General features: G+C 52.3%; 2 protein-coding genes across 2 annotated transcripts; both read right to left on the bottom strand.

The window, feature by feature from the left end:
• Positions 1–2319: 2319 nt before the first annotated feature.
• LOC117861077 (uncharacterized) lies at positions 2320–4844 on the bottom strand. The gene is made up of 5 exons (XM_072293930.1): positions 3720–4844; positions 3489–3602; positions 3306–3410; positions 3101–3157; positions 2320–3017 (listed from the first exon to the last, which is right to left on the bottom strand). Exons 1-5 carry the CDS (start codon positions 4842–4844, stop codon positions 2976–2978), a joined length of 1443 nt encoding a protein of 480 aa, XP_072150031.1. The 3' UTR covers positions 2320–2975.
• Positions 4845–5010: 166 nt separating this feature from the next.
• On the bottom strand, positions 5011–6770 carry LOC140222803 (uncharacterized). Its single transcript, XM_072293935.1, has 2 exons — positions 6524–6770; positions 5011–6210 (listed from the first exon to the last, which is right to left on the bottom strand). Exon 2 carries the CDS (start codon positions 6194–6196, stop codon positions 5015–5017), a length of 1182 nt encoding a protein of 393 aa, XP_072150036.1. The 5' UTR covers positions 6197–6210; positions 6524–6770; the 3' UTR covers positions 5011–5014.
• Between the last annotated feature and the right edge of the window lie 7392 nt (positions 6771–14162).

Genomic DNA, 14162 nt, shown 5'->3' with positions numbered 1-14162 from the left:
GTTTGCGCCTTGCGGCGGTCCAGATCCTGCCCTTGGCCGCGAGGCAAATGAAGAACTTGACTTTCAAAGGTGCCCAAGCGCGCCACACGGTCCTGAAGATCGGCAAGACAGTGGAGCCACGGAAGAACATATGGTATGCCGATCGGGCGGAGTATGTCCCACAGGCTTCCCATTGCCAGGAGATGACATCCTCGACTCCGGCCTGCAAATGGACAGTGGCAACCGTATGCCAAAGCTGGACGTACTGCCTAATGCCGCTGACTGTAGCTCGTCCGACAATGTCGCGAATCCACACCTTGTTTGTCAGGGCAGCCGCTACGGTTCTGGTTCTTCTTGTTTTAGGCTTGACCATAGCACAAAGGTCTGGTGCGAGGAAGCACGGTGAGGAGTCCCCCAGCCAGTTGTCCTCCCAGAAAAGAGCTGTGTTACCATCCCCTAGTTGAACCAGGATCGATGCTTGGAAGATACTGCGTAGGTTCTTGTACCTGTCATAATCAGTGCTTAATTGGATCCACGGGCGCTGCGTATCCGTTCTTTTTAGCCACATCCAGCGAAGCCGAGGAGCTTGAGAGGAGAGTTTGAGGTCCGAAATCCCTAGGCCCCCAAACCTACATGGCCTGCACGCAGTTGGCCAGGAGATGGCACAGTGCCCCCCCAGCTTTGTTCTTCCCAGCCCAAAGGAAACCCTTTCTGCTCTTGTCGATCTCACGCAGCACCCAGTCTGGGACGTCAAGCGCAAGAAGTGTATGTGTGCAAACTGAGGACATCACTGATTTGACGACCGTTAGCCTCCCAGCTTTGTTCATGAGGTGTGCCTTCCAACCGGGGATCTTGCTAGCAACTTTATCAATAAGGGGTTGGAAGTGGGATTTCTTCAAGCGTCCAACCGTCAAAGGCAAGCCAAGGTACTGGATGGGGAAGGTAGCAATCTGTGCGGGGAGAATGTCCCGGATTCTGGAAATCTGCTCGTCAGTATAGTAGATTGGCGCCAACTGGCTTTTGTGGATGTTTGTCCGGAGACCAGAGACTTGGCCAAAGAAGTCAAGCACAATCTTGATCGTGATGACGTCTTGGACGCGCGGCGCCGCGAAGATGACAACATCATCAGCATACAGTGAGCATTGGTGGTGTATACCACAGTTAGCTGGGGGGGAGAGCACCCCCTGCTGGGCAGCCGCGGCCAGTAGGCGGTGGAGAACCTCCATAACAAGGATGAACAACATAGGAGAAAGGGGGTCTCCTTGCCGTAATCCTTTAGCATTCCGGATAGATCTTCCAGGGGTTCCATTAAGGAGGACCCGAGTTGAGGCTGTGGACACGAGGATCGTTATCCACTCCCGCCATTTACCCCTAAAGCCGCACGCTTGGAGCACCTGTAAAAGGAATGGCCAGGAGACGGTATCGAAGGCTTTCGATATGTCTAATTTGATAAGCAGGCTGGGCTTCCGTTTCCTATGCAGGGTCTTTGCCGCGAGTTCAACGAACTTGAAGTTATCATGAATGGAACGATTCTTGATGAACGCGCTCTGGTTGACGTCCACCAATCTGTGCAGTTCGGGCGCAAGCCGATTGGAGAGCAGTTTAGCGACCAACTTTGCGAAGCTGTGAACCAGACTGATTGGGCGGTAATCGGCCGGCGACGCCGCCTCCCGTTTTTTGGGCACGAGCGTGATGAGAGCAGTGTTGAGACGGCCAAACTGGGCATAGGCTCGTCGGAAGAACGCATTGAAATAGGCAGTGATGTCACTCTTGGTTACCGTCTAAGTCGCCCGGTAGAATTCTGCCGTGAACCCATCCGGGCCCGGGGCACGCTCAGCAGGAAGCTCTTTGATAGCCCGGTAGGTCGTTTTGAATTTTCTAGATTATATACGTACCTAGAAAAGTCGAAACGATCTATAATTTGGAACGGGGGGAGTAGAACCTCGATGCTAATACATAGCTTCAATGACAAGAATCCTCCTTCGTGATATACGCTTTATATAATTGCATATTGTAAAAGACTCTCTAAGAAAGCAGGCAATTATGTTTTCACTTTTGGAATCAGCTTAAAAAGGATTAGCTACGAAAAAAATCCGACACGTATTTTTTTTTTTGAACGAAATCCGACACGTATTGGGAATACATGCAACCTTACCAAGCCAAGGCGTGCCGCAACGCGCCGCAGTTTTGGCGTCGATTTCTGCAGCAAACTACGGGTCCGTGCCTAGTTTTTTGCGGCGAGCTTAACCTTCGTCAGAAGCCAAACAGCTGCTAAATAACTGCGACGCACCAAACCTTAGCGCAGCAAGCTGCGGCTACCATCGTCCAAACACAGCCTAATTGAAATAAGGTATTATATTACATGCAGATCTCTAGGTGCCCCAAACGTACAGTGTATGAGAGTTCACATTGTAAATTAAGTCTTGGTCAAAAAAAGAACAACAACATGATACTAGCAGCAATTAGGCTCAAAAACATGCTGTGTGTGACTGCATCTGGACAGTCATAACTACATGTAAAGCTGAGAAATCATTGTTGTTCTTAGGTCTAGAGAAATTATCATGGTGAGAATTTACATCCAAAGATGCATGACTGGCAAAAGATGGTATGACAATTGACAGCAGCAAACGACGTACAGTGAAAAAAAAAGCAGAATTTACAAGGATCTGCTCTTCTCATCACATACATCACATGAGTATGAGAACTCGACATCATAATCACTCGCCCTCCCTACACCTGAGTACTTTCTACATAGCAATGCAAAATAAACATGAAAGTGACTTCAAAAGAAAAGGAAAGAGCAGAAATTAATGGCCTTGAAACTTCACACAGAATATATGCATGAGCAGCACAATTCAAAGATAAAAGAATACCGAAATAGAAAAAATAAAACTCTTGGATGTTGGTAGATGAAGGAAAAATTATGAGGTCAAGAAAAAGGATAAGCTGAGCCCTTACCTAAAATTCTACTGAAATATTAAAGCAAAGAACACGCTCTACCCTGTTCTTCGCGTAGGAGTTCTTAGCACTGGATTATCCTGCAACATGGTCATACGAGTCATTTTCACACAGATACCCAGGATAAACTTCAAAGTCAAGAACCAAGACCGACTAGAAATACCTGCAACATTGGGTGGTGAACCCACTGACTCGCAAACCCATGGGGTTCTGCCTGGACCTGAAATGTTTGAAACCAGGTGTCAGTAATTCTATATGGCAAAGATGCATAGGGAGTCCATTGTTGAGAAAAAAATAGGAACTCAGTAGTTGCAAACAAAGAACATTATATGATGTTATAAACATGTGGCCAATCGTAAGATAGAAACCTGCATGAAATTGTTCTGCCGCATCCTTTGGTGGTTGGGTACTTGATGTTGGTGATTAATATCCATTCCAAAATGATTACCAAATGAGAGATTTGGTATTCCTTCCTGTGCAAGTTTACAGCAAGAATTTTCAAATATATGCGAGTATTAATAGCAGTGGCAGACAAAAAAAAAATTATGTACCATTAAATCAATGCCTCCTTGTACTCCCATGTGAGGACCTTCAAGATGGGAGGCAGAGGGCGGCCCTTGGATCATATTTGTATCGTCTGTGACAAATGATGACCGCAGAAAATCCTGCTTAATAAGAATATACATGAACCACAAAAAGTGTATTAATATAATTAAAACTGAAGTGTGAGCTCTGAGGCTCATGAGTCATGCCTTGAGAAGAAAAAGGTAACTAAGACTAACCTGTTCTTTATTTGGCTCAGTTACAGTTTCACAATTAGATTCTGTCACTTTCTTCGGTGGCTGACCGCGACGCTTTGCATGAGCTGACTGAGAATTCTTTACGCTCTCTGAAAACTGGGGATTAAAAAGGCCTTGACCATTTTCTGGTGCATCAACCTCAAATGAAAGAAGTGTTGACTGCTTGTCTCTAGCTGGTAGTCCATCATCCAGGGGAGATCTTTCTGCATCTCTCAGTAACTTCAGAGCAACAAGGTACCTACTCTCAGATACAAACCCTAGATCGAGCAACTGACTACATTGACTGAACAAATAATCAGAGCGGTCAACAATTCCACTAAGGGGCATTTCATTGGGTTTGATTGCTTTAGAATACAATTTTTTATAGTCCCTTCTCCAGCGATCAAGAACATAATTTAATGGGATCTCAAATATCCCCTGCAACTTCAATACAGATAATGCATGTCTACATAGGACGCCAATGAACTGAACGAAACCACATTCACACTCAATTTCAACCTTCTCTTCTTTACAAAAGTAAACTTCACATGTCCTGCTCCCTGTGTCCTTTCCATCTTCTATGTACGAGCATTCTTTTACTTCGAAAGTAACAAGCCTACCATCAACTTTAATTGGCATACCATCGCAATACATTGTGGCTTTCAACTCATCCTGAAATTTTCTGAACATGTTTATTGTGTAGGCTTTGGCCAGCTGCTCTTCCATGTAGAACTTCGTTACTGTTAATGGAGTCCTATGGGAGGATTCTTCATCTGCTTGCCACTCCTTCTTGTATTTGTTCTCTAGTATCATCTCATATTTACTGAAAAATTGCTTCAAAGAAGTTTTTGGGTACACAAAACCATCATATGGAATACCTCCTGTAAGAAAATTTTGGTCCATTTTGATGGTTGCTAAGTTTTGACATTGTCCTAAACCATCAGAAATTCCCCCGGTGAGCTTGTTTGATGAAAGATGTAGTCGAATTAGTTGTTTAAGGTTACCAACCCCGAGAGGTATATAACCTTGTAGGTTGTTGTAGCTAAGGTTCAAAATAGAGAGTTGTGATAGGTATAGAGAGTTGTGATAGGTTTCCCAGGCTATGTGGTATGAGAGATTCGAATTCATTGTTTTGTAGATAGAGCAGTGTCAACTGAGTAAGGTTGCCAATGGAGGGTGGAATTGGCCCAGTAAAACTGTTTGCGGACAGACAAAGGCCCTGTAGTTTTTTTAGATTTCCAATCCATTCTCCAATAGAGCCACTCAAGTTATTATCACCTAGCCCCAGTTTAATTAAGTTACTGAGGTTTCGGGAGTATACCAGATAGGTAGTTTCTACCCAAAAATAGACGCTCAAGACCGACTGATATATTACCAATGGAATCTGGTATAACTCCCTGCAGCCTATTATCATAGAGCGAAAGCCTGAGTAGATCCCTACAGTTACTCAATGCATGCAAGAACTCCCAGCTTTGGCTATCCCCTGTTTCCAGCTGGTTTGACTCAAGGTTTAGAAAGTTTAGGCTAGAAAGCTTTCCCAAAGAAGCAGGAATTTGACCCGTGAAATGGTTTACTGATAAGTCAATCAACTCTAACGACGAAGCATTGCCTAGGGAAGCTGGGATATGACCTTCGAACATGTTAGCACCCAATCCTAGCTCTAAAAGACTAGGAACAGCATCCCCAAAATTGGATGGTAGAGTCTTGCCGAGCCTATTCCACTGTAAACCTAGAAATTGGAGCCGAGACATATTAATTGTCCGTGGAATCTCACCTGAAAGGGTATTATCATGAAGGATCAACTGCCCCATATTTGACATTTGCCAAAGCCCATCTGGAATGCTTCCTTCCAGTTGATTTGATCTAAGTCTGCAAGAGGACAGACGGGTGAGGTTTGGAAAGGTTGGAGGGATGACCCCAGTGAGATTATTACTGGAGAGGTCCAAGTAATCCAAATTGGAAAGGAGTCCTATTTTAGGCGGAATAACACCGGATAACTTGTTATTGCTGAGGTCTAGATTGACTAGGTTGGAGCAGTTTGTGAGTGCATCAGGAATAGTCCCGTCTAGCGAATTGTCGTTCAAATAAATTGTCTGCAGCAGTTGGAGACCACCAAGAGGAGGTAACTGGCCAGAGAAGCTATTAGAAGATAAGTCAAGCTGGCTAAGGAGCGTCAGATTGACGAGAGAGGAGGTTATCTCTCCTGCCAAGCTTTTGCCAGTGAGGTTAAGCGCCGATACCCGCCATGGTCGCGTAGGCGTGCACATGACTCCGCTCCATCTACAGTAATGGACACTGGTGTTCCAAGAACTCAAGGCTCTGTTAGGATCGGTGGTGACGCCCTGCTTGAAATCGAGAAGTGACTGCAGATCTTTGCTGTTCTCGTGAACGCAATGGACGTTTCCAACTCCATAGCACAGGAGCAGCAATGCCAGTTGAATAAGCATCGCGAATTTTGCCAGGTGCTTAGAGAAACACATAAGGCACTTGTCACCTACAAAATGCAAAGCATAAACTTGATGCATACTATGTACTATATGTGCAATTCTGAAACTACATCGTGCATGCGCATACTATATAGCAGGCTCGTTGCTCGTACAAACTTGCAAGTTCCTGGCGGAAAATGAGCAAGCTTGCAAGCATGTCGAATACATCTGCTGGTCAGTTATTTGAAGCGGAAAGGATGAATTATGTCGAATGCTCAGACTTGACTCCCAGCGATATATATTGCCAATAATGTTTGAGTAACAGCATAACAACAAGATACTAGTAAGAGTATAATCAGGAGGGGAGAGAGAACTGGGTACCTCTGCTCTGCCGGAGCGCAGAGCACAGCAGCCCCTCTAATCTCCTTGGTTTTGCCGGTTGGTGGTTTTGTACTGGTGTCGGAACTGTGAACTTTGAGTTGGATGCTCAGCTGGCTGAGGCCCCAGGGCTTTAAAAACAGTTTTACAGCACCATTAGTCCATTAATTACATCCACACACTTGCATTGCCTTAGCTTGACCGCCGATCAGCGGAGACCAGAGCCCGTAAAACTCGCCGGTCACCGCCACATTTCAGCTTAATTACACCTCCTTGCCCACTACCCGCCGCGTAGCTGTCTGAGCTGGACAGAGATTGTTGCGGCGTGTCCAGCCTCGAATCCCAGAATACATTTCAGCAGGAAACGGACAGAGATATTCGGGCTGATGTGCGACCTGTCTGGTGTGCTTTCGATGCTGGCAAAAATTAGCTCGTGGAACGGTCTACCCCGGTGCTGGATTTTCGTTTCCATATCCGATTGGTTCTTTGTGATGGTCGTGTTTCCAGAATGTTTTTGTGTGGACATGATTCGTTCGCAGGTTCTCTTTTACAGGGTAGCGGGTCAAATCAACCTGTATGTATCCGATCTGGACAAGAATAGTCTTACAATGCTGTGCTTTATAGGGTTTTTGCATATGTTGAATATCGTTTTAAGTGGAGAAATATCTAGCCATCACAATTAGTTGTATTTTTTTTAAATCACACAGTATATATGCAGATGCTCATATACATATACGCACACTCGCCCCTACGAATACACACCAACTCTACCCCTATGAGCACCTTCAAAAGACTGAGCCGGCAAATCGTCGAGATTGACGAAGTCACCATTGGTGCCTCGCTGTCGACAGGCACATCGCTAAATCTAGAAAAATGTAGCACCAGTGCCGAGTCGAAGACTCAAACTCTGGTAGGCATGTTCCACCACACCAAGCTGAGCTACGCTAGTTTTTGATCACATTTAGTTGTACGTAGATGAAAATATGTGCACTTCCTTTTTTAAAAAAATTGTTCATTTGAGGTAAACAAACAGTCATATATATGATCTTCGTGCGTGTTTTTTCCTGAAGTTTGAAAATTCAAGTTCAAACTCTGCTAAATCACCATGATCGAGGTGGTTGGCGATGCAAGTGCTTCAAAAATACTATCTACTCAGATAGTATAGCAGTCGACCTACTATCTTGCGGCTGAAAATTTCAAATTATAAGGACAAATCATGTTTAAGATTTAATTGTCCATTAGTTGGGCTAAAATCCTTCATAACAAAAAACCATAATTATTGTTAGGCATTTGAGAGAGGGCGTGGTACTAAGACAAACACAAATTGTAGAAGAGAAGGCACTGCACCTGAGTGATCATAAAGTGTGCTCCCAAGAAGTACCACAGTATTCGAGTGACCACGATAAGCTCCTCAATCATATTACAAAATAAGTGGAGCAAGAAAATCCCTCTTATCATTAATTTACCTCTCTTATCATTAATTCTTATGACTTCAAAAGTACCTGTGCAGATCAGCAGCGACATGCTCCAGTGGATTTTTCGTTATCATCCTATGCATATTGTCGGGGGGAAATATCAACGGCCCCCTAATACGTGGCTTAAGGAAGCAAACCTGAAGGCCCGGGCCCACCAAAGTGTGATCAAGTCTCCGCCTCGACCGACCCCAGCGTCAGGATCGGGAGCGCCCGACCTCCCTCCGCAGGATTTCCGCCTCGACCGACCGCGCCCCCAGGGTCGGGAGCCCCCGACCCTGTACCACGAAGGTTCCGCCTCGCCCGACCCCGAGCAAGGGAGTCGGGCGCGTCGAGGCCCACGGGTCAGAATCCTCCTCGGATACGTTCCGCGTAGACGGGACAAATCCGGTGGGACCCCCCGTCGGCCTCACCATAAATGCACCGCAGAGAAGGCAGAGCGCAGGGCGACCGCGCCCCCCACGCGACCCGGCGCAAGTACCCGCGCACAACCATCCTGTACGAGCTACAGTACGGGCGGCCAGCCCCCATTCGTCACAAAGTACTCATGACCTCCGGCGACCGGAGGTAAGCTAGGAGCGGCCCCATCCTCGGGCCCCGCACGCCCTCGGGCCCCGCGCAAACGGCAGTACAAGCATGGAGCTCCCCCTCTATAGACCATCATCAGAGCGGCGGTATCCACCGTCCTCCCTAACGGACGGCAAGGTGACGATGAAACCCCCTCATCATGATCTACCCCGATACCTACGAACGTCGAAGTAGCTACCTGCGAGGAGCTACGACACTTGGCATCCAGCGGCGGCCCCTTCGAGCATGCACGGCGGCGCGCGCTCAGGGTCGGCAGGACGTCGGGCGCCATGGGCCCCTGCCCTCCTTCCCGCCAGGCCTTTTTACCACCTTACTCTTTACCTTTTACCCGGGCCCAATTGTAACTCTGGCCGGCCCCTTGCGATATAAAAGGGGAAACTTAGAGCCGGGGGAGGGGGCATCGAGAGATCGACCGATTCGGCCTCTCGAAAGATCAATACTCCACCTCGAACACAAGAGACCTGGGACCAGTCCCTCTCTCGCCCGTCTGTAACCCCCTACTACAGAATCCCCGCGCGGGCAACACGAGCATCCTCGATACTTGACGTAGGGCTCCCTTTGCCCGAACCAGTCTAATCCGTGTCTCCCGTGCCACCATCTGAGGCTCACGCGCATAAAAGAAATTCACTAGTCTAAGTCCTGATCCGCTGATCTTGACAACGACAGTTGGCGCGCCAAGTAGGGGACCTTTGCGCGTACATCACCAAGTCTCAGATGGCCAATCGCGACCGCAGCTTCGCTCCGGGCTCCCTGATCCGCTTCGGGAGCCTGGACTTTCTGGCCACCGGGAACGGGATCGAGCTGATCCCTGTCCACGTCCTGCCCGCTCGTCCTGCTGCCCTCGGCACCACCGCCAGGACGACGACGACGAGAGGCCGGACACCAGCCGGAAGGGCCTCACCGGAAGGATGGCCCTTCGGGCTACGCAACGCCGCGGGGGCTCAGGGCCGCCTCCTAACGCGGTCCCTCGCCACGTCGCCCGCGAGCAACGAGCTCGTAGGCGTGGCGAGGGCAGCCTCCGACACTAGCTCTAGTAACGAGAACCCTGACCCCTCGCGCGAGTGCTTCATGGCTGACGCGCACTCCGAGGGGTCCAACGGTGATGGCGCCGAGGGGAGGCAACGGCCTCCCCCCTCGCGCGCCACAGCTACGACTGGGGCCCTACCCAGGGCGCCAGAGGGCTCCCTACTGCCGGACGAGCACATGGGCGCACGCCGAGAAGAAGAGCACCCCCACCACGAGGGAGGGGCTTGACAACGGGCGCGCGACGTCCAGGAGCGCATCTGTGCGGATGGAGAGCGTCCACCGCTCTTTGCCCGTGCCAGTCAGAACGTCGCCGCCGCGGCGGTGCTGCTCCGACAGCTCCCCGAGCCGGCGACGCCTGAGGAGCGACGGGCGCGCTAGGAGATGCGTAACCTACTCGAGTGCGCTGCCGTCCAGCAGGCGGAAAGTTCCGCGTCTCGATGACGCGGCCAGAATGCTAGTAAGGCAACCCAAGGCGCCCCCCCCGGAGCGACGGGGGGAATCTGTCCATCAACCCCTTCCAGAGGCAAATCCGGCTGCGACCGCCCAGCGAGCACCGCCACTCGCGATAGGCGAGGCCCGATCCATCCACCAGCGTGTCGGTCCCGTTCGCGACGCCCGTGACACGCTGAACGCGCGGAGACGTTCCCGCGCGGACAGGGCGGACGGGGCGGACCGTGGCTACCACGTCCACCGTGGCGGACGCTACGACAGCGGGGAGGATCGCAGTCCGAGCCCTGGAGCAGCTGGACCTCGAGCCTTCTCTGCGCGCATCCTGAATGCGCCCTTCCCGCCGCGCTTCCGGCAACCTACGAGCGTGGCCAAATACTCAGGGGAGACCAACCCTGGAGTATGGCTTAGCGATTACCGACTCGCATGTCAGGCCGGCGGGGCGGACGATGACCTGTTCATCATCCGCAACTTACCTCTGTTTCTGGCAGACTCCACGAGAGCCTGGCTAGAGCACATCCCCTCAGGACGCATTCGTAACTGGAACGACCTGAAGGAGGTTTTCGTAGGAAACTTCCAAGGGACGTACACTCGCCCCGGCAACTCCTGGGACCTCCGGAGCTGCCGCCAGGGGGCGGAGGAATCCCTCCGGGATTACATCCGGCGCTTCTCCAGAAAGCGCACCGAGCTCTCCAACGTCGCCGACGCCAACGTCATAGGAGCTTTCTTAGCAGGGACCTCATGCCGGCCCCTCGTCCACGAACTAGGGCGCCGAGGTCCACGAACCACGGAGGAGCTCCTCAACATCGCCACAAGCTATGCCTCCGGCGAAGAGGCTGTTGGAGCGATCTTTGATCGCTCCAAAGGCAAGGCAAAGCGGGAGGAGGACGCCGGCGAAGGCACCTCCAACCGCCAGCAACAAAAGAAGAAGAGCAAACATCGGCGCGAGGCCCCCCTCGTGGCCGCAGTCGAACGAAAGCGAGGGCAGCCGCCCCCCGAGGGCACACCCGGCTTCTTCGACAAGCTACTCGAGGGACCGTGCCCGAACCACGAGTTCCCCGTCAAACACGCCTACAAAGACTGCAACCTCATGAAGAGGTTCTTCGTGGGCAACCCGGTGAAGGGCGATCGGAAACGGAAGCCCGGTGAGGATAAGAAGGGCGACGAGGAGAAGGAAGACGGCTTTCCTAAAGTGGACGGCTGTTTCATGATCTTCGGGGGACCGGCTGCGTATGACACCAGGCGCCGGCACAAGCTAGAGCGTCGGGAGGTTTACGCCGCCGAGCCGGCGACCCCGACTTTCCTGGATTGGTCCGCGCCGGCCATCACCTTCGACAGATCCGACCACCCCGGACGCGTCCGGCATCCAGGGCGCTATCCTCTCGTCGTCGACCCCATCATTGGCACGACGCGTCTTACCAAGGTACTCATGGATGGGGGAAGCGGCCTCAACCTCCTCTACGTTGAAACCCTCGACGCCATGGGGATCGACCGCTCCCGTCTCCGTCCTAGCAAGGCCCCCTTCCATGGCGTTGTGCCAGGGAAGCAGGCGACGCCCCTCGGGCAGATCGACCTGCCCGTCACGTTTGGGACCCCTTCCAATTACAGGAAGGAGGTCCTCACCTTCGAGGTGGTGGGTTTTCGCGGAACCGACCACGCCATCCTGGGCCGCCCATGCTACGCGAAGTTCATGGCAATCCCCAACTACACCTACCTCAAGCTCAAGCTGCCGGGGCCCAACGGAGTCATCACCGTCGGCACGACCTTCCAGAAGGCATACGAGTGCGACGTCGAGTGCTGCAAATACGCCGCGGCTATCACCGTCTCGGGCGACATGGAGGCCCAGCTTGAGGAAGCCGCTGAGGACCGATCCGACGCCAAGCAGTCAGGGATCCCCTTCAAGCCCACCGAAGGTATCAAAGAAGTCCTCCTCAATCCTGGTTGTTCCAGCGCAAGGGTGGTGCGAATCAGCGCGGCCCTATCCCCCAAATAGGAAAGCGCGCTCGTCGGCTTCCTCCGCGCAAACAGCGATGTCTTTGCGTGGAAGCCCTCGGACATGCCAGGCATCCCGAGAGAAGTCGCCGAGCATTCCCTGAACATCAGGGCCGGCTCCAAACCGGTGAAGCAGGGCTTGCGCCGTTTCGACGAAGAAAGGCGCAGGGCCATTGGCGAAGAACTCGAAAAGCTCCTGGCGGCTGGCTTCATCAAGGAAGTACACCACCCCGAGTGGTTGGCCAATCCTGTTCTTGTACCGAAAAAGAATGGGAAATGGAGGATGTGTGTCGATTATACCGGTCTCAACAAAGCGTGTCCAAAGGATCCATTCCCTTTGCCGCGTATAGACCAAATAGTCGACTCGACAGCCGGGTGCGAAACACTCAGCTTCCTCGACGCATACTCCGGCTACCACCAAATCGCGATGAAGGAGGCCGACCAGCTCGCCAGCTCCTTCATCACCCCCTTCGGCCCCTACTGCTACGTCAAGATGCCGTTCGGCCTCAAAAACGTGGGGGCTACCTTCCAGCGATGTATGCTTAAGTGCTTTGGAGATCTCATCGGGCGAACCGTTGAGGCTTATGTTGACGACATCGTGGTCAAATCCAGGAAGAGCGACCAGCTTGTTCCCGACCTGGAGTTAGCCTTCGAAAGGTTAAGGGATAAGCATATCAAGCTTAACCCGGAGAAATGCGTGTTCGGTGTCCCGAGGGGCATGCTGCTAGGCTTTATCGTCTCCGTGCGCGGCATCGAAGCGAACCCGGAGAAGATAGCGGCCATCAGCGGCATGGGGCCGATCTGGAACATGAAGGGAGTGCAGCGCGTCATGGGATGCTTAGCCTCCCTGAGTCGCTTCATCTCGCGCCTCGGCGAGCGAGGACTCCCCCTCTATAGGCTCCTGAAGAAGTCCGACCGCTTCGAGTGGACCAGCGAGGCACAGGAAGCGCTTGACCGGCTCAAGGACCTCCTGACAAAGGCCCCGATCCTGGTTCCGCCGGCCGACGGTGAGACCCTCTTACTCTACGTCGCGGCGACCACCCAGGTGGTCAGCGCGGCCCTAGTGGTGGAGCGGGAGGAGGAGGGGCACGCTCTTAAGGTGCAACGCCCGGTGTACTTCATCAGCGAGGTGTTGTCCGAGTCCAAGTCACGGTACCCGCAAATCCAAAAGCTGGTCTACGCCATCCTCATCACGAAGAGGAAGCTGCGCCACTACTTCACCTCCCATCCGGTAACGGTTGTTTCCTCATTCCCGCTTGGTGAAGTAATCCGGAACCCAAATGCGACAGGAAGGATCGCGAAGTGGGCGCTCGAGCTATTGGATCAGGGTATTACCTACGTCCCCCGCACCGCCATTAAGTCCCAGATACTTGCCGATTTCGTGGTCGAGTGGACAGAAGTACAAGCCCCAGCGGCAACGGAGCAGCAGGAGTACTGGACAATGTACTTCGACGGGTCGCTAATGAGGGCCCGCGCCGGAGCAGGCCTCGTCTTCGTCTCGCCACTGGGCGTGCGCATCAGGTACATGATTCGCCTCCATTTTCCTGCATCCAACAATGTCGCTGAGTATGAAGCCCTTCTCAACGGGCTTCGCATCGCCATCGAGCTGGGCATCCGTCGACTGGACGTCCGAGGCGATTCCCAGTTGGTCGTCGAACAAGTCATGAAAGAATGGAGCTGCCATGACCCAAAAATGGCCGCCTACTGCAACGAGGTACGCAAGCTCGAGGACAAGTTCGACGGGTTGGAGCTCAACCCCATCGCAAGGCGCTTCAACGAAGCCGCCGCCGAGCTCGCAAAGGCGGCGTCCGGTCGGACGCCCGCCCCCGATGGCGTCTTCGTTAGCGACCAGCTGAAGCCTTCGATCCGCTACCCGGAGCCAGTAGGGGTCGGCGAGGCATGCCCAGCCTTGGGGTCGGGATCCGAGCCAGGAAAGGTCGGCAATACGCCATCCATCCTGGACCCGAACACCCACCCCGAGGAAAACGCTGCCGCTCCGCCCGACCCGGCCGCGGAAGCCAAGCCCCCCGACCCCACGGTTATGGAAATCGAGGCGGGTCCCCCGGCGGGGGCCGACCCCCCGACCGATTGGAGAGCCCCGTACCTCGAGTACCTTA

Source organism: Setaria viridis, chromosome 1 (assembly GCF_005286985.2).
Source record: "Setaria viridis chromosome 1, Setaria_viridis_v4.0, whole genome shotgun sequence".
Taxonomy (NCBI): domain Eukaryota; kingdom Viridiplantae; phylum Streptophyta; class Magnoliopsida; order Poales; family Poaceae; genus Setaria; species Setaria viridis.
Note: the sequence above shows the minus strand (reverse complement) of the source record. Positions and strands in the feature narration are given on the sequence as shown.